Source organism: Triturus cristatus, chromosome 3_1 (assembly GCF_964204655.1).
Source record: "Triturus cristatus chromosome 3_1, aTriCri1.1, whole genome shotgun sequence".
Lineage (NCBI taxonomy): Eukaryota > Metazoa > Chordata > Amphibia > Caudata > Salamandridae > Triturus > Triturus cristatus.
Genome location: NC_140583.1, coordinates 871508884 through 871532366, shown reverse-complemented (window position 1 = coordinate 871532366; position 23483 = coordinate 871508884). Strand labels below are relative to the sequence as shown.

Genomic DNA, 23483 nt, shown 5'->3' with positions numbered 1-23483 from the left:
CTCTTAATTCCTGGATAAATCTACGCAACATGTATATTTTTTTCCCTAGTGACCTTCTTAGTTCACCAGACATATTCAATAAGGATGTAGGTATCCTCAACACTGAAGCACAACATGCACTCGTAATGTCGTTTTTTAATTGTTTTTCCTTCAAAAAATGAGGAAGAGCACTTCTCATCCTAAATCAATATACAGTAGAGTCTAAAAAATAAAATTGCAGTGGCGTTTGCCATCTTTACATTCAATGTTATTCAATTTCCCTGTGTGTACTGCTAAGGGGAATTCTCCAAGTTAGATCTGCAAACACTCTTTTCACTAGATGTCATTTGGTGCTAGTTTTGTCTGAGGGTGACCTTTATCCGTGGTGTGGGCAGTTCATCATTTGCTATGGTGGTTGCCCATAAGACTTAATTCAAGGACTAGTTCTGGCATTCCAAGAAGTAGGAACAGCAAAGCGTTTACATTTTCCAGATTTTACCTGATGAATATAAATATTTTCTCAAGGCGAGCAATGGCTGGAAGTCCGCGTCCATTAGAATAAAGGTCACCAAACTGAAATAACCTTGCCGATAGCTGATAATATGTAGAGACTTTCATGCCACCGACATGCTGCAATAGTTAAACTCTGGTAGCTCTGAAAGCTGCTCAGTAAAAATTGTGCTATTACTTTAAACCTTTCATATAGTAACCACATTATGAAGACAGTCTTTGCTATAAGTGGCCAACTGTCCAACTTGATAATCAAGAACAAGTCCTTGCTATTAGTGGCAGAACAAAATAAATTGTAACACATCACCTCATCCTCTGGTTCCTCCACTGGTTGCTCCTAATTGAAGCTATAATTCATATGAGCCTGTTTTGCATTGTGCATAAGTACTTCCACTTAAGACACTTTTCACTAAATATTACCACTTGCAATTCCAGGAATTGTGTCTCCCTACAACTTTATATGTTGGAGGGGACAGCAAGGTTAATGTCTAGAGACATAGAGTTGATGATTAATAGTTGAATAAGAGAGCTCCTTTACATGTAGTATTCATTTATTATGTTGGGACATCTGGAAATGTAGGAGATGTGTTTATTAGGGAACATATTAGCAAGAAAGAGATAACTGCATAAAGAGCTAAACCCTCAATCACAGGACTTAACATTAGTAAATGCATCTGTTTGTTTCAATCTGGACAAGACTCGTACTGTCCATAATTTATTCCAGTCATGTTGGTGAAACAAAAAAGGCTCCAGAAGGGCCTTCACAGTATTTGAATTACCTGTCATCACTTCATCCAGAAGTGCATAGAAATAAGTGCACCTAGCAAAAAGAGATTTATTTTAAGTGGAGTTATTGATTTTATTTTATTATTCACTGAATCATTTGCTTACACTAATTTCCCTTTTGAGTTCAAACTCTGGATCCATGACTTCACGGCATATAACAAGTGTATGAGGACCTCTCCGTTCAGTGAATTATAATACACAGTATGAATATTGATTTCAGGGTGGGGAGCAGAAAAGGTCCAAACTATGATGCAAAGAAAATGTTTAATTATACATTCTGCAAATATATTGTGACATATGTTCTTTGTTTGTCAAGAATTCAGGTACAGCTCAGGTCTTCAGTTTAGTTGCAGAACGTCGCAAGAAATTTCAAGAGATCATTAATCGCAACAGTAGTGAAGCAAACTCAGCAGTACGACCAAAGCCTACAACAATGAAATGGTCAGCTCCTGGAGCAACACCTCAACTTACTACAGTAATCCTGGAAGTCAAGGAAAGCATGCTATCACTGCTTATTAAGCTCCACAGTAAACTCTCAGGGAAACCAGATTCCTATTCTCCTCCATGGTTTGATGATCCAGAGGTGCTAAACCAGCCAAACCTAACTAAATATTCTCATGGTGATGGGACTACTGCTGTTGAAAGAATTTTGCTGAAAACTGCAATGCAAAGCAGACTGAACAAACGCAGCATTGAAGAAGTATGTAGGAAAACTGCTCCTCCAGTTCCCCCAAAGAAGACCAGTCCTGCAGAAAAGAAAACTTTGGATAAGGAAGAAAGGTAATATGCAATTGAATATGTGAACAGAATATATTGTAAGCAGTGATTCCTGGACAGAGTTTACACCCATGAAGTTCTCGTCCATGTAATGCTTTGTGAAGTTCAAAGCAGATATTCTAGCATGGTTAACCATTTGTGTTATGCTGTGCTTTTCATAGTTTTGTAGTTCTTCTGTTAACTGTTTTGAATAGAAATCCAGCAGAACAGCTATTTTCAATGTCATTCAGCGGGGTACAGATTCTCAAATGTTGAAATTATGCCGCACAGATTGGCACATCAAGGACACAAATAAGTCCATGGGCTGTGATAGTGAAACACAGAATTGCCTTGCTATGTGAATGGTATAATTCAGGCTAAACTGTGTTTAACCCTGGCTTATGCTTGCAGTTCCTTTTGTCTTCATAGTTTAATTCGAAATGTCAGCAGAAGGAGCTCACAAGAAGACTGACGAGGCAATACTACAAAAAGCAATACTTATTTCTTTGTTCCAATTGTTATAAATATTGTAAAAGTTTTGGTCACATCCCCCATGTATGTCTAGCGGGGGCATTCTTATAACCTATCAGATAATGACGTGTCTTCTTCAGCTTATGTTGGCTGAAAATGGAGGTTGTTGTTGCCCAGTTATGAACCATGACTACAAAGTGCTATTTTAGTCAATTTCAATTATAATCTTTATTCGGTTCTTAAAAAGACACCATAAAAGCGCAAATACAATATATATACACAAATTAAAAACACAGCAAGTGATATTCAGTTTAAAAAGTATAAATGTTAAGATTTTCTGTACTCAGGGAGAGGGCCAGGGGATTTAAAGAGTTTAAATGTTCAAATCATGTTAGGGGCCAATGTCTCTGGTGTTCCTCAGTCTTGTTGCAATTCGAATAAAGTTTATCGTGCAAAACAGGGTATAAGCGTCCTCCGCTTCCTGTAGGAATCTCAGCGCCAGTTTTGCGTGTTTAAATTTTAGCTCTTTCAGGATTCCCACCAGGAACTTGCGTCTTGGCATCGTGTAAAATGGACACAGTAAAACAAAGTGGAGGGTATCCTGCGGAGATCTAAGATCGCAGCCGCAGGTACCCTTCTCCTCCACTGTGTGGGTAAACCCAGATGGCACTGCAAGGATGTGGTGTAACATGTTAATTCTGAAACGGGTCATGAGGTAGCGATCCTGCGCGTTGTACATGACCCTCAGATAGGGTTCCATGCCTTGCTTCGCAGTGAGGTCGTTATACGAGAGATTGGTGGGTTTATGCTTCTCTTTTTCATCCCTTGAAGTCTTCAGATGTGTAAGAAAAAGTTTTTTAACCAAGGTCTTGCTCTCCGGGGTCAGAGAGTCGGGGGATGAGAAGTATTTAGAGCAACCAATCTCTGTTAGCGACTTCTTGACAAATTTCAGCCAGGGGATTGCGTGGCCTTTGTCTCTTTAGAGGCAGTCCTCAATGATTTGTCTTGTAAGGGCCGCCTCAGGGTTGGTCCATACTTTCACCCATGCCAGGAGAGGTTTGGATTTGATTTTGTCCTCTAGAAAGGGTTCTCCTACCTCTTCGTGTATAATGTGGGCCGAAACACTCTGTGGAACTTTTAATATTCTTCGTAAGAATTTGTTTTCTTCAGTCTGAAGCGGCTGTGCTTTTTTGCCCAGGAAGCCCCACACTTCTGCCCCATAACTTACTTTCGCACAGCAGATGGATCTGTATAAGGTCAGAATTTGTTCCGGGGACCATTTCCCTAGTCTTTGCCCATACCCCATGATTGCTCCTACTGCAGCTGCCAGTTTTGTAGAGTGCTTCTCAATCAGGGGTTTAAACGATAAGTCGTGATCGAATAACACCCCCAAGTACGTAAAAGACTTGACCTGGTCTATTTTATGTGACCCGATGTTATAAGTGAAAGTTCCTTTTGTGGGTTTCACAGATGACATAATATAGGACTTTTCCAGGTTTGTTGCCAGGTCCAGTTTGTCCATGAATTTGACAAACCCGTCAATTAGTTTTTGCAGTCCCAGCGGTGTTCTAGAGAGCAGGACCGCGTCATCGGCGTAGAGTAGTACGGGCACTGCTCGATGACCGATTTGGGGTGAGTCAACTTTAAGCTTAAGGAGGTCCTTTTCCAATGCATTAATGTAAATAGAGAAAAGGAAGGGCGCAAGGATGCATCCCTGCCTTACTCCACTATTGCAGATGAAGGGATCGGTCTTTTTACCTTCCTGACTGTACCTTACGCTTGCAGAGGTGTTCCGGTGGAGGTTTTGTAGAGTGTCGACTAGTGATTGGTCCGCTCCTAGTTCCTTTAGCATAGCCCAGAGCTTTCTCCTGTTTACGCGATCGAAGGCCGCTGAGAGGTCCATAAACCCCATGTGTATTGACCCCCTCCCGGCGATGGTATATTTTGCAATCAGGAGGTATAGATTTAGGCATTGGTCGGTGGTAGATCTGCCTTTCCTGAAACCGTATTGGATTTTGGAGAGGATTTGTTGCTCCTCTGCCCAGTCTTGCAATCTCAATAGGATGACTCGCCCCAGGACCTTGGCTGTCACGTCGATGAGGGAAATGGGTCGGTAACATTGGGGGTCATCACGGTTGCCTTTTTTATAGATGGGGACTATGGTCGCCGTTGACCAGGACTGGGGGAGGCCTGCCTCCACTGCCTCGTTTAGCACCCTCGTAAGTAACGGAGCCCATAGTTCAGGTCTACTTAGGAATAGGTCTGGTGGAATTCCGTCCGGGCCCGACGCTTTATTTTTGCTGAGCCCGGTTATTCCTAGTTCGACCTCCTTCAGGGTGAAATTTAGCTTAACGGGCTGATGGGCCTCCGCTAACTCCTCCTGGGGTGCCTGGTTTGAATGGTTATATAGGCTCTGGAAATGTTTCTGCCATTGCTCCGGCAGAATGGTGTTCATGATTTTTGGAGCCCCTTGGTCCTGGAAGCAGGGGGCGTTGATCACTTTCCAGAAGGCAATAGAGTCTTTTCTTTCTGCGGCGTCCCTTAAGTCTTCCCAAGCCTGGTTTTGTATACTTTGCTTTCGTGCCTTCAGAGCTTTTTTGTATTCGGCTCTGTTCCGTGCCACCTTCGTTTTGTCCCTTGGTTGGGCATGGAGGCTATCCTTCAGGTTTTTCAGCGCCTTTGTGCAATTTGAGTCAAACCAACGGGGGTTTAGGGGCATTTTATTCTTAGCTCCTGTGGTTTGTAGGGAGTTATTTACAACCTGCGCGATTTCTTCAAATGCCTTCACCACCTCAGCTCCGGTTACGCAGGGGTCAAGACATTTATCGATTGCTGCTAAGGCTTCGAGTAATAGTCTTTTGTAAAAGCTGTCCACATTAATTTTGGCCCATTTGATTCTTCTACCCTGGTCTACTGCTCTTTCCATGATAGCAGGTCTTTTTTGGAGTGAAAAAACAAAACCTTCCATTTTAATGATCACCGGATTATGATCACTGAAGCTGCTGGCCTCTATGATGATTGTGCTGATGCTTCTTTTTAGATTGGGAGAGACTAGTGCAAAGTCGATGTAAGAGTGACAACCTCTTCCTTTGAATGTTGGGGTTAATTCTCCTTTCTCGTTTAGGATAACAAGGTCTAGAGTTTGGATTAGGTTGTGCCTTTTCATTAGTCTTTCTAGATCCCAGCCCTCTGTTGAATGGGTGAAGTGTGGGCCTTTCATGATCGTGCATCTTGACCAGTCGTTGTTGAAGGGTATTAGTTTCTCACAAAGGTGACAATTAAAATCTCCCATTAGTATTAAGCCCGTGGGATTTGGTGTCTTAGATAAAAAGTTCAAACAATTTTCTAGTTCATTTATGGCTATACCCTTCTCCGTTATAGCCGGTGCGTTGTACCAGTTCATTAGCAGGAATGTTAATCTTGGTGAGGTGAACCTTAGTACTTGGAGGTTGTGTGTGGCCCATTTGGTGTTGGACCAGGTGCCCTTGATGTCTAAATTGACATAGACCGCGAGCCCCCCACTTGCTCTCCCCGAAGTAGTTTTTTTTTGCAGGGACGAAGAAGCTTTTATAACCTTCCAGGCTATAGGCGTGCGGTTCAGTGGCCCAGGTCTCTTGCAGGCATAAGATATGGAATTTGCTTATATAGCTGAGCCAGTCCTGAGATGCGAACTTGGTCGCTAGCCCTGCAGTGTTCCAGGTAGCTATTAGTAGATTATCATGGATCATGACCTTGGGTGTTCTTTTTCCCTCGCCTAGCAAAGGCTTTGATTGTTTATCCGTTGCGGGTACGGCAACCCGGCTTGGTTGCGGCCTGTAGGGGGTAGCAATTCTTCTATGAATAGAGTGGGAGTTATCTGTTGTGGGATTTGTCCCCTCCCCTTTTCCCCGGATGGTATTCGGTGGTGTGCTACTGCCTCCTATGGTATGCACAGGACCCAAAACATCAGTTTGGCCCTGGTCTGCTCCTTCTTTTATCCCTGTTGATGGTAAACTTGGCTCCTTCCTGTATTTGGTTTTTGGAGATGAACAGCCCAATCTCTGTCAGTCCACCCCTTCAAGTGTACTGAACCTGTTCCAATGGGCGTACTGCGTTATAGAGGAGTCATAGGTTGGGAATACAGGATTTGGCCTTTGCCATTGAGGTGGGCCATATTGGAAACCCAAATGCGGTGTTCTGTTAGGACCAATATTCTGCCTGGGCCTTTGAGGTGCAAAGGGGTAAAAGTAGGATAGATGAACCGGGTGAATTTGTGATCGAGTATAACTCGGGGGGGCGTTGCAGATGAAGTTAACAGCCGCCATGTCTCTAAAGTTCACCGTAATAATGTCCCCTGCAATGGTCTTGGTACCTTTGCCGATCCACTCGCCCCTTCTCACTGAAAGGATTTCCCCGTAGATGTTAGGGGGCAAAGGTCTGTGTATTTGCAGCCACTGTGCACATTTGTTTTTTAGTTCGATTTGTGATTCCCGTTGACCCTCCTTTAAAGGAGGAACTCCTGTTAGGACGACTACAAAGGGCAATGCCTCAGGCGGAAGATTAATTGTCCTGAAGCGTGTTGCAGTTTTCTTTTCGTTGGTGGTTGTCGCGGTGGGAATCCGGGAGGACTTAGGGTCCGCCTTAGGGGTTAGGGCCTTATTTTCTTCTAACATTTGTGAAGATCCGGGTGGGGGTTTATTGTTGCCAGTGGGTGTTTGATTTTTATTTTTGCCTGTTTGCGGGGTAGAGGCGACCTTTTGTTTTTCCTTAGCTCCTTTCTGCGTGACACTGGTATTATTGAGCTTAGCCCCCCCATTGGTTGCTAAAGAGACCTTATCTTTTGGTAAACTTATTGGTGTAGGGTCCTTTAGTTTTGTCGAGACCCGTTCCTGCACAGGATGGGTTTTCGGGCTGATCCCCTTATTGTTAACCAGTGATGTCAGTCTATCTATTTTTGCTATGAGGGGTTTTAACAGCACCGTGATGGAGTGCTCCAGGTCAAGTTTAAGATCCGCCACCATGTTGGTTATCCAGCATGGTATTCCGGGTGTAGATGGGTTTATAGGCGTGATCAGATTGTGATTGCTAGATTTTACGTGACCTTTTTTCCTCCCTTGTTTGTGGCCTTCCCTATGCGGCGTTTTCTCCGCGGGGAGTACGTCTTTGTCATAAGTGTTTGTTTGAGTGCTTGTTTGTGCGCCAGGTCTATCCCTGCTGGTTTCAGCGGGCGCCTGGGCACGAGGAAGGTCAGCAAAAGATGGTGGGGTTATGGGCCGGCTAGTATCGATCTCCTCTGCCAGGTCTTCGGAGGCTTCTGATAGATTAATCAGTGAATCCTGAGTTTCTTGGATGATAGTTACAGGTGGTAAGGACATTCTTCTCTCGGTGTTAGCTATGGCGTCGGAAACCGCCCCTATAGTCTGTTTGAGCATTTTGTCGATGGCAGTAAGGGTCGGTAGAGGGGGTGGATGATCCGATTTGGCTTTTGTGCTCGATCTTAGGGTAGGCATCCTGGTCTTCTTAGTAGTTTTCCTCATTGCAAGGGGTACTGTGTTGGGGGGTAACGGGCAGATGTAGCTTGTCTCGATGGGGATGGCCAGTAGTCAGGCTAGTTGCCGTGAGACTGTTAGCGATAAATTTTTAAAAGGGCAATTTTGGGGGGCTGGCCCAGCCCGGCCTCTTCTGGCCCCTGAAGGCCACAGAGGGCCCGCCCTTTGCCCGGGCTTCGCTCGGCGTCCCGCTCGCGTCCCGCTAAGCGTTGCCGCACTTTCTTTGTAGAGGGTGTTGCGGCCGGGGGCCTGGCTTGCTGGGGGCGCGGCCGTGCACACCTGTGCAGCGCGGGGACTCCTGGTCTATGGAGTCCCTGCGTCACGCGCCCCCAGTTACCTTGCGCAGTTCTTTGTTCCTCCCGGGTGCTGGATGCTGGGTGTAGACCTGCTGCCTCGACCCCACACCTGGGCGCCGCGCTGCGGCACCCGCGAAGCGGGTGCTGCAAGCTGTTTACGCGGGACTCAGGCGGTCAATCCCTCCTGGGACATAGGGAGGCTGCAGGAGCAAGTGTCGGTTCCCAGATCAAGGCGTCGGCGATTATCGGCGTTCTGGAAGGGTTTTCACCAGTAAGTAAGTGCTATTTTAGTCAAAGGCAATCCTTCCTCAGAGAGCCTTGTCTGGTCAAAAGATTAAGGGGCTTAGTAAAGTTTGGCAGACATAATTCACTGCCAATAACATGGCTGAGTAACCTGTCCACTAAAGTCGCTCTTCCCACCCTCTATTTAGAGCCATAATTCTGACAGTTGAGGCTACATTGGCTTCTCTGATGGAATCTCTTAAATCGCTGCCTGATTGACTTTGGTCAAACTATTTATCGTATTTAGGGCAGATGTTCCTTTGTAATTTTCCTGTTCTGCGCCACAGGGAAGGGCTAGCAGTGCCGAACTGGAAAACAAAGAAATGTCCCCCACACCCTTGGAGAAAACTTCCAATATGCCAGGCCATTTGATTTTTTGAAAACGCATATTTTGAACAATACAGCAAGGTTTCTGTGTCTTTATTGGCGCCTCTGTGGCGGCCCCTCTGCTGAATAAACAGATCTCTTCCACCGGCCTGGTGGAGATATCTAATTTGGAGCACTGACTTAATATCATGGTAAACAATAATGTTGACAAAAATATAATTGACCACAATATCATGCTGAAATATTTATAAAGGTAAGTACCAAAATATCGGAAAATAATATTGTTGACACTAATATCATCCAAAATATACAAACATATAATTTGTTTTTAGATAAATACAATTTAAAATAGTAAATGTTAAGTATTTTCCTATATAAATGTAATATAATGTAAATTTAATGAATACAACTAGTATTTAATTCTATATTTGTATAAATATATTCTTATATAGACACACACTCATATATATATATATGTGTGATTATATCAATAAATATATATCTGTAGTGTAACATGATTGATAAAATATTACTTTATATTTGTAATTGTTTAAGTTTTGTGCTATATACATATTCACTGAAAAAAACATAGGTTTCACACACGTTATAGTTAGGAATTAGCATTTAAAAAACCTTAGAAATTCAGTGAAAAAACCATAGGTTTCACACACGTTATAGTTAGCTGGACATTTTACTCGTAAAAAACCAGTGAAATTGCCCCGTTATAGTTAGTTCAGCTAACTATAACTCGCGCGCCCGCAATGCACTGCTGATGACGTCACATATTACATCACTCATGACATGGTCAGTGACATCACTCATGACATCACTGATGACATCTCAAATGACATCACTGATGACATCATCCAGTGAATGTGTGTTTTTCTGAAAATTAAATATGTTTTATACATGTATATCTCAAGGTCGATGGAAGAATAAATGGGTATATAAGTGTCTAAATGGATGATTTGTTTTTGAAAAATTGATTGTGTAACTGACTGATTAAGTGTATCATAGTGAATACATGACTTAGTGAGTAATGTTTAAACATATAAATATCTGTGACAGTCTCTCACTTTGTGTATAAGTGGCTGCATGGGTTGGTGAGTAGCTACATGGGTGTCTATATAGGTTATTAGTTGTTTTTTTGAGTATCAGTCTGAGTGTCTGCATGGTTCGGTGGGGGGTATTACGTAGTGCATAGGTGCATGAATGAGTGACTCACTGTTTGTATGTGTTGAACACAGCATGTCTGCAGGACTGTATGGGTGGATGAGTGTGTGTATGGGTGTGTTAGTGAGTGAATGACTGTCTCAATAGTGTCTTCAGGAGTAACTACATATGTTTTAAACTAGTATATGTGACTATTGTTGTATATAAGTGAGTATATGTGAGAGGGAGAGATTGAAAGAGTTCCTGTATGAATAAGTATGTGTTTCTATAAGTGATTGTTTAAAAGACTAAGTATGTGTAAGTTTCCGTAGAAGTAAGTGTGGTGGTGTGTGTATAACTGTATATGCAGGTGAATGCATGTTTGATTCTTTGTTAGCATGAGTGACTATGTGTGTGAGTAACTCTATGGATGAGTGGCATAATGTAACAGGATGTGTAGGTGTATGAGTACATATGATGAGTGAGTACATGTATGAGTGACTGTATAGGACTGTTGGTGAATGAGTGGATGTGTATGTGGATCTTAGAATTACTGAAGAGGTTGTTGTAACTGTTATTGGTATGTCCTTTTTTTTTGAAAATTTTAGTCTCTATTTTTGAATGTGTGTGTCAAAGGTTATATTAGGGTGAGAGGAGGTCTGCCACTTTATCACAAGGATGATGTCATCAGTGATATCATCAGTGATGTCATTTGAGATGTCATCAGTGATGTCATGAGTGATGTCACTGACCATGTCATGAGTGATGTAATATGTGACGTCATCAGCAGTGCATTGCGGGCGCGCGAGTTATAGTTAGCTGAACTAACTATAACGGGGCAATTTCACTGGTTTTTTACGAGTAAAATGTCCAGCTAACTATAACGTGTGTGAAACCTATGGTTTTTTCACTGAATTTCTAAGGTTTTTTAAATGCTAATTCCTAACTATAACGTGTGTGAAACCTATGGTTTTTTCAGTGAATTTGCAAGGTTTTTTAAATGCTAATTCCTAACTATAACGTGTGTGAAACCTATGGTTTTTTCAGTGAATTTGCAAGGTTTTTTAAATGCTAATTCCTAACTATAACGTGTGTGAAACCCATGGTTTTTACAGTGAATTTGCAAGGTTTTTTAAATGCTAATCTCTAAATATTTCGTTTTTGAAACCTATGTTTTTTTCTGAGAATTTGTATGGTAAGTTATGTATTTTTAATTAAAGATATTTTTTTTATTTAAATAAAATTACTTTATATTCATTTATATATTATCTGTATTTTTTTATAAATTATTTTTTTAAATAATTCAATTTGGATATTTATTTTTTATAATTTTTTAAATTCTTTAATGTCCTCTTTTTTTTTTTATTTATAATTTCTTGGGGTGCGCGCTCTGAGCGCGCTCCTAGTACTATTTCGTATGTTTTTTATGAATTCCGGCGTACGTTATTTACGTACGCAAATATACTTGTTGGTGCGCGCTGGGAGCGCGCACCCAGTACGTATGCGTACGTACGTACGCATGCGTACGTACGTACGCATGCGTCCTACGCCCTCGACGCGGTTTACTTCCGCATACGCTAAAATTACGCGCAATAACGGTCGCGTATACGCGTGTTAAACGTATGCGCGCTAGGTGCGCGTATATGACGTATGCACCTGCGCGTTTACGCGTTCGTGCATACGTCATCACGGGGTGCGCGCACGGAGCTTGCGCAGTGCGCGCACCTCGGGTTTATACATAATAAAACAACATTTCTTATTGGTTATCATTACTTTCAGTTTCTAATTGTTTCAATACCACACCCAATCCCCTCATGGCAAGTCATGTGATCAAGAATCATCACTTTTGATTGGTTTGAAGTACTTTCTGTTCCAGATTCTTCCCAAACCACACCTACTCCCCTCATTATTAGTTCTGATTCCTTTGGAGAAGGAGCTATTCTGTTGTTGAGAGACAATGGCTGAACAGCAACCTACTTCAGACAGTGAGCAGGACACTCTTGAGAGGCAGAGGAACAGGAAGCAGAAAGACAGCTTTATATGGCAGTTTTTCACTTTTCCCAAGAATGAGAAAAAGGTAAATGCACCAAAAGTTACTTGTTTACTTTGTGGCAAAGTCTTATCTCGTGGGAATCCTAATAAGAAATATTCTTTTAGCATTCACACTATGTTAAGACATGTTGACAAAATGCACCCAGTATCTTTTCGTCGAGCTTCTGAAGAAAACTCTTCACCTGCTCAGCCGACGACATCAGCAGCAGCTCAGCCGAGCACATCTTCGGCAGCTCAGGGGAGCACTTCAGCTGCGGTGGTGCCTTCACCTGTTTCTTTACCTCTTGTTGGTCCACCTTGTTTGGCGAGGTTGTCTACACGGTGCACTGATTGCGGTTCACTTATTTCTGTGGGGGAGACCAGTCTTGATCTCCTTCAGAGAAAATTTGATGCACATTCATGCACTAGGCCATAGATTTTTTTTTCATTTTTTGCGTTTTTCTCTTCCTGTTTCCCTCCATTAACTCAAGGGCTCTTTTAAGAGCCACTTATAAACTTAACCAAACATTTTTTTTTTTTTAAATTTTTTTTTAAAATTTTTTTGAGGTGCGCGCACCCTGCGCGCACCCAAGTTTTTTTTTTTTTTTTTTTTTTTTTTTTTGAGAGACTCCCCCTTTTTCCTACTAATGCAACTGTGAAATCACCAGAGCAAAATGCAACAAATCTCTTCCTGTAATTCCTATTTGCACACAGAGTCATGTTTTCACATTAGTCACAAAACGAAAAATCTTTGCCAATTTGAATGCACACTTACTGCTCTTTTTTGTTGGCAAGTGAAAATCACTTTTACAGACTGACACATTATGAATCCACTTTTCACATTTTTTTAAATGCACATGTCCAGACTGCATTTTCAGACCACAAACCATGTGTATGCTGGGTGACTGCCTACACTCCAGCAAGGGCAACCAGCCTTAGTGATGCTGAATGTATTTGTATTACAGACTGAAACCTCAAAACCCCACAGCACATTATCAGAGCCAGGACCTTTGTTCTCTACACCTCTCTCCACTCAGCAGAACCAGATAATGGCAATCTTTCCCTCTATTGTTCCACACATATAGATGTTAATTTCAAATCACACTGCTTCCCCCTTTTTTACAAATGTAATCACACATTTCTATTGCTTGAAAACCAACCCTTTTCCAAAAGTACCCTTCCCCCAACTTGACTTCTGCCTAGTACCCTTCCCCCAACTTGACTTCTGCCTGCTACCATGGCAACAGCTCATGGAACACTGCTGTGTGGAGTTAGGTCAGAAGTTCGCCACACAATGTTTCAATTCCACAGAGCAAGAGTGCTTGACTTTTCAAACCTTACAGCAAATCCATAGTACTGTTCTTTGGTAACACATTTTTCTGAACCAATACAAAACATGCTTCTATTAATTTACACATACAGCCTAGTTTTTAGTGTAGAATGGTATGAAACAGCCAATCAGTTCTTTTTTTTTAATAAAAAATATGTATGCCTCCCATTCCCAAACTGTCTTTCATTTCTTTTTACCATTCTACTGAATTACACCTCCTGAGTGCATCCAGATCTCCTTTGAAGATGTTCACAGTGTGGATTGTAGGACACAGCTATGTCTTCTGGAGTGAAAAATTTGCAGAGAAAAGAGGTATGGTGAGAGACCTTGCTTTGCCAAATGTAGACATCAAGTGGATTGGTCAGAGAGGGTTAAAGTGGCACCAATTAATGCCTTTGGTGAAAACCTTTCTACATCTCCCACAGCCTAACCTTATTATTGTGCACTGTGGTGGTAATGATCTAGGCACTTTAACTGGGGTAGGTTTGGAAATGCTTATTAAGGACACCTTTGTGCAATTGATGTCGCTTTTTCCTCAATCTGCCTTTGTATATTCTAACATATGCCAAAGGCAAAAGTGGAACTGGTCCAACCAATTTTGTCCGCAGATTGACAAAGCAAGGAAGCACGTCAACAAATCTGTTTCTGCTTTCCTCCGTGACTATGGTATGGGTTCCATTTACCACAACAACTTGCGTTACGACATGCAAGACATTTATAGAGGAGATGGTGTGCACTTCAATGATGAAGGGAACAGAGTCTTCCTCTTGAACCTCAGACTCTGCGTCGGTACTTACTTGTAGGTACCGAAAAACAAACAATAAACACAAGGGCTCTTTTTAGAGCCACCTTATATCTAAACACTTAAATGCAATTTTTTAAAAAAAAAAATTTTTATTTTTTTTTTCCGGGTGCGCGCACTCGGCGATATTTTTTTTCAAAATATTATTCTTTTTTTTTGCCCTACAAGGTCCTACTTTGACCCCCTTACAATGCCTACTGGGTCTATTTCTTCCCACTCTTCCCCCTTTTCAAGTGCTCCCCCTTTGTTTATCACCCCCTCTTTATGCGATAGACAAAATGGCGGCCGCCGCTTCCTGACTTCCACCGATTCGAATGTTTACTAAGATCTAACAACCAATCAGAATTGCGCTCGCGCACGGCAAGGTGCGCGCACCCAGCGCGCACTCTGCGCGCATACAGATATATATATTGATTCAAAGGCTATTTTCTCAGAATCTACTGAACAGATTTACACCAAACCTACAAAAGGCACTTCCTTGACCTAGGGACTACCTCTCTGCCAAATTTTGAGTAATTCTGTTCAGCCGTTCGGGCTGTAGCTCGTTCTAAAGGTCCTATGGAAAAATGCATGGGAAAAACGCGTTTTGGGACCCCCCTTTTATCTCAGCCCCCGCTTGACGGATCCCCCCGAGACTTTCAGGGTAGGAGCGGAGCGTAGCGCCCCACCTATTTTGAGAAATTCGCGAGGATTCGTCGACCGGCGCCAAAGTTATTCAAAATAGAATGTTGAGGTTTTCCTATGGAAACGTGGTCCTAACTATAACTACCTACTGGCGACCGCCAGTAGGTAATATATGTGTGTGTGTGTGTGTATATATGTTTGTGTGTATATATATATATATATGTTTATATGTATATATGTGTATATGTATGTATATGTATATATGTGTGTATATATGTCCACACAACCACTCTATTAGAAAGTAATCCAAGGACACAGCGGGGTGCTTGACGGGAGTCTTTATTCACTTGATGGATATCCGCATGATGCATTTCGGCAGTCTCGCCTTCTTCCGATGCTTTTCACCACCGGATGTCACCTCCTCCCTCCTTTGAATATTCTAGAGCGCTCCCATTTGAGGGAGACCGGCTGGCCCTGCTGCAATCACAACAGCTGTAGTCTAATGTACGACTACAACTCCCAGCATACACTAGATGGAGTAAGTACAGCAGCAGGAATGAATACTGTTCATGTGAGCGCCGGGATTGCTCAGCAAAGCTTTTGACTCCAAAATAACCGTGTAAGAGGCTCCATCAGGTCCCCAATGCCCAAGCCTCAAGAGTCCGAACAAACCGGGCCGTGAAGTGGGAGGGAATCAACCCGCCTCCCCATGAAGTCACAGGCTGCCATTGACAGCGGCCACTTGCCTGGTCCGTTCCTGAGGCGGTCCTGGGTCAATCAATACCTTGATTAAAGTCTGTTGCATTGCCAGCAAGTGTATATATGTATGTGTATATATGTGTGTGTGTATATATATATATATATATATATATATATATCTATCCCCATACTCTACTGGCGGTCGCCTGGGTATAGTTAGAGCTTAGTTTCCGTAGGAAAAACGTTTTGCCAATAAGTTTGGCGCCATTTGAAGAGTCTTCGTGAAATTTTCCAAATTAGTATGACACTCAGTTCAGCTGCTGTGTTGAAGGTTTTAGTGTGATTCGTTAAGCCAGGTCCGAGGAGGGGAGGAGGGAAAAATGCTTTTTTCCCATGCAATTTCCAATAGGGATTTTGAACACGACTGCAGCCCGAACCACTGGACGCAATGACACCAAGTTTGGCAGAAAGGTCCAGAAAGAGCCCTTTTTGTTTGGTTTAAATCCATTCAGTAGTTTTTGAGATATTGAAGAAAAAACAAATTTGTATATTTAGGGATGCAGACCCTCCGCAAATCCAGCTGATCTCTTGCAGAGATCTAATTGGCTGCCAACAATTCAACCAGAAAGTGTTGGCAGCCATTTTGGGATTCGGACTTAACCGAGTCCCAAAAAAAAACCTTAAAAAAATAAAGAAAAGAGGGCAGGGTTGGAATACCCTGACCCCCTATGCCTGGTGTCCCCTAAGTTCAATTTTGTGGCAAAATCGTGGGTGAATCTGCAGCAAAATTTTAAAAATAAAACGTGCGGTCTCCGCACTTATTTACAGTTTAGCCCCTGTGTTGTCCAGGTTCTGGGAGCATGTGAAATGTAAAAAGGTTGGGAGGGGGCACAAACAGCCCTCCTCCTGGGGCTGTGAAGAACCGTGGAGTCCACCACCTCCCTGGGGCTTTATTTCGAAAATGGAGGTGGGGGCGACGTGGAAACCTCTCCTCAGGCTCATTAGAGTCCCGGGAATCACGTTCTCCCTTGGGCTTAATTCAAGAACTGGAGGAGGGCTGCGCATACCCCCTCCTGTGACTCCCAATAGTCCTGTGGTCCACCACGTCCCTGGGGCAAAGCCATACATTTGAAAAGAAGGGGGGCCACGTGCCTTCCCACCCCTCCTCCTGGAGCCATCAAAGGCCCTAGGGACCGCCACCCCTCAGGGTATCTCAGGGTATCTCAAGGTGCCCACCCTCGGGAGATAGTTTGCTTTTGCATGGCAAACAGTAACTCCCCTCCTAGCAGGCGGGAGCAGAAAAACTCCTACTGCTCGCTGGGAGCGGAGTGTTCATCTGATTTCAAAACAGATGAAGCTAGGTGTCATTCTCCAGATTTTTCTAATCAAAAGACTGCTCTCACGATCAGTTCACCAGCAAGCCTCGGGCCCCACCCTCTGTCCCAGCCCCCTGGGTATAAAAGCTATGGGCATAGCAACAACAACAAAATGCTTCTATATGTCAGGTGAAGGTGAAATAATGATTAAATGGAGACAATGTCGGCATCACTTCATCTCCGCGCACCTAAAAGCAAAACAGTTAACCTGACCTTGTATAATGTAACTGTAGCTTTAAGCGCTTCAACACCTTCGGGTTGCTCAAGTTCAGATTATATAAACAAGTGTCAGAAAATTAGACTGGAATTTTCCAAGCCTTTGCCTTAACTGTGCTGCAAGGTTGGGCTGCTGAAGGTCAGGGGACTGAGGCTCGGTAAAGCAGCAAGCAGCAAAACGGGAGGGGTTGGAAGGAAATCCTCGCACTTTGAAGTCAGGGAAAATTAAAGAGGCACCCTCTAAAACAGAATCTGAAGTATCTGACATTTCATCTCAATATTTGAATGGGACGGGGAGATTAAGTGACAGGCTCCAAAGCTGAACCACCAAAGACGTAGAAGCTGAACCACCGAAGACAGGGAAACAGTGACACAGGCAGGAATAAAAGAAGAAAAATAGTCCCCCAAATGAACTCATAAACACAGAAGCGCGAAATTAGCAGTAGTTGGGTGGTGCTCTGTGGGAGGAAACAAAACACAAAAAGGAGGGACAAAGAGGAAGGATTAACAACTAGCAAGCAAGCACTTTTGAACAACAATCGAAGGGACAAATAAAAAGGCAATGTGTGGGCTGTAAGCCCACATGTTGAATACGGCATGTCTCTAAGAGACAGCGCAAGCCCTACCTAGGCTTAATCTAAAATTTGCTTCCACACACTGGGAGCTGCTTTTTTTGGCTGCTCTCTGCATGCGGGAACGTGAGCTCCCGCTGTAGGCAGGGAGCGGGCAGGGACTGCCGGGGCATTGAGTCTCTACCCGCGGTTCCTAACATTGCACACTGGGTGCCCTGGGTGAGTTCTAGGGCACCCCCCATCAAGAGGTCGGGCCCTGGAGGGTGGGGTCCCCAGTACCAAAATCGGCCCCGGGAGGGGAATCGCGCAGCCCCCTCCCCTTAAAATCCTTACTAGAGATGAATGTATTGTTGATCTATTGGAGCGCAGTCTGGTCTGTAGTGACTGTGACGAGTGGTTTCTTTCTTGCCGTCTCCTTGTGAGAAGAGTCAATGGGTCTCCTTTTTAATTACCCTGAATATGCAAATGCCCAAAATTATCTGCAAGCTCTGCTCATTTGGCCCTCCCCCATTTTTCTTAGTAGCATGCAAAGGTCTTTCTGCCTTTTCCCACGTTGATGTACAGCTTGCCAAAAGGCTCCCGAGCTGGTTTCCCGCCGACTTTGATGTCTCGTTCCTAATGCAGTGGAATACGAGGACATCTCCACCAAACAAAGAAGCACTTACTTCATAACGTTAAGAGAAAGTACCCTTGTATGGTGGAGATTCTCCTCTTTGTTGTCTAGTCATCTTCTCTAGCAAGAATTCATATTATCACTGATTTGTGGATCAAGACCTCAAAAAACAATCACATTTACCAAATGACATGCACACAATGTCACTGGAAACATTTTCTCGTGGTCCATTACACAGCTGTAGTGTAGATTATGTACCAGACATTTACCCACCTAGGTAGCACTTACTGATTAGCCAATACAAAGTACTCCAGTTGGGTAGACATTTGGTGCATAGCTGTGGACTCTTGTTGGTTAAAGGGGCAGTTGATGTTCTTTCTGGCCCAGTCTCACACAGCTACTGACACAGCCACACAGCTACTCACACACCTATTCTGCCACTTCAAGATCTGCTCACAGATCAACAGAGCCACTCACTCTCACACACCCACACAGGCACTCACACACCCACATAACCATGCACACCCTCACTCACAGAACCATATGCCCACTCAGACTCATACAAACACTCACAAAGCCACCCACACAGCTACTCACACAGCTACTCACACAGCCACTCAGACAGCATCAGAACTACTCACATGCTCATTCAGATACTTACACACCCATTCACAGACTCATACAGCCACTCAGACCCAGTCAGCGACCCATACAGCTACTCGCACACCAACAAAACCACTCACGAACCCATCCATACAGCCACTCACACACCCACACACAAACCCATACGGCCACTCACACACCTATACAGCCACTTTCAAAGTTACAGTTAGAAAATACAATTACAAAAACGTTGAAATTCACTAAAAAATAAAAGAAAATGGAAAATGAAAAAATAATTTTGAAATTCACTGAAAAAACCAAAGGTTACAGGACGTAACAGTTAGGCTCAGATTTCATTTGTACAAATCCATAAAAATTCTGTAGTTCTAGTTACCTGAGCTAACTATAACTTGTACTGTTTGACCTCATAAATTATGGTCAGTGACATCACTGATAGCATCTCAAATGACCTGTCATTACCCACAGAACCACTGACACCCCATACAACCTCTCATTCACCCACTTTCACAATCGCTCGCACAACCACTTACTCACAAATACAGCCGCTCACCCACCCATTCACTCACCCACACAACCACTGACCGACGCATTCACACATCCATACAATCATTCACATCCACTAACTCACCCATACAGCCACTCACACCGAAATGGACTGTGCAGTACAGCCACTCACACAACCACTCATATACCATACATCAATTCAAAGAGCCCCTCACAGACCCATACAACTACTCACATATTCACCCATACAGCCACTCACACACCCATACTGTCACCCACACATCCATTCACAGACCCATACAGCCACTCACACACCCACAAAACCACGTATGCACCCAATAAAAGACCCATACAGCCACTCACACACCCCACAGCCACTCACAGACCATACAGCCACTCACACACCCACTGTAAAACCACTCACACACCCACTCTCGGTCCTATACAGCCACTCACACACACAGCCACTCACTCTCAATAATCACAGGTTACAATTAGGAAATAAAATAAAACCTTTGAAATTCCCTAAAAACAACAAAGGTTGCAGGAACATTAAAATTAGACTTAAATTTCATACATACAAAACCATAGAAATTCTGCAGTTATAGTTACCAATAACGTATGTACCTGCAATGCACTGCTTATGACTTCACATATTACATTACTCAATGACATCACTGATGAAGTGGTTTAGAGTGTAGGAAAAATGGTGCCACTTAGGGAGAGTACCATCTAAGGAGTATCCTGAGCAGTCTATATTGGTAACGGTGCTGAAAGGTGAGGAGCACCACTAATCTCCCCAGGTAATCGGCATATGCCTATTGACTGAACATATAATGTCCCCAGCACATGTGAACAACAGTTATATTAGTTAAAATAGCACGCTGTGAGCATCAAGTAAAACAAAGTGCGATGTTTCTGGAGATTTTCTTTCTTTCTTTTATTCCTTTGTTCATCCAACAGCCAACACGTGGAAATGGTGATGGAAATGATCGAGCTGATACTTGACAACAATGTTTTCCTCGTCAAGGAGAATTGGTATCGACAGAAGCAGGGAGAGGCCATGGGATCCAGATTCTCTCCCTCGTACGCGAACCTTTTCATGGGTTGGTTCGAGGAGATGAGGATCTGGGGTCCCATGGGATCAGAGTGGAATGATTCCATTCTGTACTGGGGCAGGTATATAGATGACTGTCTCATGATCTGGACTGGCACAACACACAAACTAACAGATTTCTTTTCTTACCTTAATGATAATGATTACAACATTAGGTTTACTTTTGAACACAGCACCAGCAAAGTATCATTCTTGGATGTAGAATTATACATTAAGGATAATGCAATTGAGAGCAGACTTTTTCACAAGAAAACAGCCTGTAACGCAGTTCTACATGCATCTAGTGCACATCCTGCGTATCAAATAAGGGCGATCCCATATGGTGAACTCATTAGAGTAAGGCGTAATTGCAGATGCGAATCTGAATATGAAGAGTGCAAAAAGAGTATGCTAGCTCTTTTCCAGAACAGGGGCTATAAGAAGGACATACTAATGAAAGCAGAACAAAGGATACACAAGGTCCCAAGGCAAGACACACTGAAGGAAGGCGGTTTGGCAAAACCCAAGGGGGCCAAAGTATGAGTAATCACTGGATTTAACAACCTTTCAGCAAAATTGATGCGCAGTCTTAATAAACACTGGCATCTACTTAGGGCAGACAGAACCCTCAGTAACCACATTACAGACAGACCTACCATAACATACAGACGGGGCGTGTCTCTGAGGAACATGCTGAGCCCAAGTTATCCCAGGGCAGAAAGAAAAGAAACTTGGCTGACGCAACGAACCAATGGTTTCCATGGATGCAACAATTGCAGTGCCTGTAAGTGGGCATGCAACCATATAACAGAATTTTTGGGACCCGGTGACAAAACATACAAAATAGATTCCAATATCAACTGTCTTACAAAGTTTGTTGTCTACATAATAGAGTGTAGATGCAAAAGAAGATACGTTGGTAGCATGATCAGGACTCTACGTGAAAGAATGGGGGAGCACATAAGAGCAGTGAAGCAGGGTGATATTAAATATCCAATTGCTGCACACATAACACAATGCCCCGCACAGACCACACACAAACGATTCAAATTCTTTGATATCGAACATACCTACAGACATCCAAGAGGAGGCAACAGGGAGCTGGCACTTCGCAGACGTGAGGCACTTTGGATCCTCAGACTGGGTAGTTCTGAACTAGGACTCAATGTTGACCATGAGCGTCATTACTTTCTGGGTGATTAAGTGCACATTGTTGCCACACTCTGTGCACCATTACACTGTCATGATTATAATGTTGACTAGCAAATATGAGTTATATGTGCTCTCTCCGGAAGTGGCAATCAACTAGAATGCCAGCCCTCTACTCCTAAGATGGCACCCACCCTTGTCCTGAGATTAACCCAGCCCTCCCTCCGCACAAACGGGAGCCCCCGCGGCAGACCAAGGAGTGAGGGACAGGTACACACTTAGGCTGCGATTTAGGCAGCGCGACAAGTTAAAAAAATTAAAATTGGTTAAAATGCTAAAATGTTTAAAATTCATCCAAACTAGGTCTGTTTAAATAGCAGTTCGCAGCAATTAGCAGTTGGCAGTAGTAGGGCAATTCGTTGCGGTCCAGCTCGTAACTCAGCTTCTGTTGTGGCCCTGTGCTGTGAAATCCCTACTAATTACTCTCTGCACTGAACTAAATACTTGGGATACACCTACCTCCCTGTCCTCCTCCCACCCCTCCGGCTGTTTTTTATCCCTCGCTCAGCTCCTCTTCTCTCTTTTTCACAAGAAGTATAAACTATACGGAAACTATTCTGACAGTCGCGGCTACCATCGTATTTCGACTTCTGGTCACATCCAATGAATTATACTATCCTAATTTGCGTCACACCATCCTGTTTGAAGCATACAAATTTTTTCTTTTTTTATTAGACTCTCATCTGTTAAACGAAAATCACTGTACTTCCTCTACTTCTCAGCCATACAATTTCCTTTTTTCATTGTTTTTATTTTATTTCCATAAAATGGAAAGGCCTAATCGAATGTTCAAATATAAAAGAATGACGTAAGTAAAGAAAAAAATCCAGTCCCTGCTTTAGCTCCAGTAGCTTACATTCTACTAACTGGGAAATGTCTTCAATGTAAGATGAACCTTAATTACACTTAAACACTGTCTTGTTATACCATGATGGCTGTTCTCGTTGACGAAGGTCATGGCCACCAAACTGTTTCCCACGGTGGCAACAAGTCTATACTTCCTTTGATTACTCTTCTGTGAATACTTGAGGGTAGCAGAAAATATTAGGTAATGCCTTGGAACCACAACTTGATAATTTTCCTAACATCAGTGAGATGTTGTACTGCCTCAGTTAGAATGAAATGTGCCAGGACTAGGAGTCTACTGGTAGCTCACCTGAGGCAGCAACGTAAGCTGCGGGCCTGATGGTTCACCAAAGCTGTTTTAACAAGCCTGGAACACAGGGAGCCAGACTACAGAGAAAGGAAAGAGCTGCCCCTGTCCTGGAGATCCCAGCTAAAATTACATCCTGCTTGGAAGGCTGGCAAGAGCCAGCTTAAGGGCCACGAGGACCTGCAGCATTGAACTGTACTGAAGAACAAAACAAAAAGCCTCACTCGTCTTGGAATAGCAACCATGCGCACCACCCTAGGGGCTTAAGCTGTTGACTACCCATAATTGTGTTCGGGGTGGCTTTTATCGTAGGTGCAGATTTACCGATGTCTGCAGGCCGGAAGCTTGAAAGTTAATCTTCCCTGCAAGTTTTGCTTGTAGTGTTTATATTGATTACGACAATTTAAATTAAAAAATAAGAATAATGTGTTCCATTGTCTAGAATTTGTTTAGGGACTCGGGCCTCTCTCATATGATAATGTCAGCTTTTGATTCCACCCTTCGTTGTCACCAATAAGAGTTATCTGTGGAGTATGAGAACTAAAAA

The 23483-nt window shown here is 43.1% G+C and overlaps 1 protein-coding gene across 7 annotated transcripts in view; it reads left to right on the top strand.

Annotated features, from left to right (window-relative positions):
- The window catches only part of UBR3 (ubiquitin protein ligase E3 component n-recognin 3), a 2077978-nt gene that overhangs the window by 1180262 nt on the left and 874233 nt on the right, over positions 1-23483 (top strand). For all 7 annotated transcript variants that reach the window (XM_085645338.1, XM_085645337.1, XM_085645336.1 and 4 more), the window contains one exon: positions 1592-2055. In XM_085645338.1, the coding sequence (XP_085501464.1) occupies positions 1592-2055 (464 nt within the window). The remainder of the gene's footprint in view (positions 1-1591; positions 2056-23483) is intronic.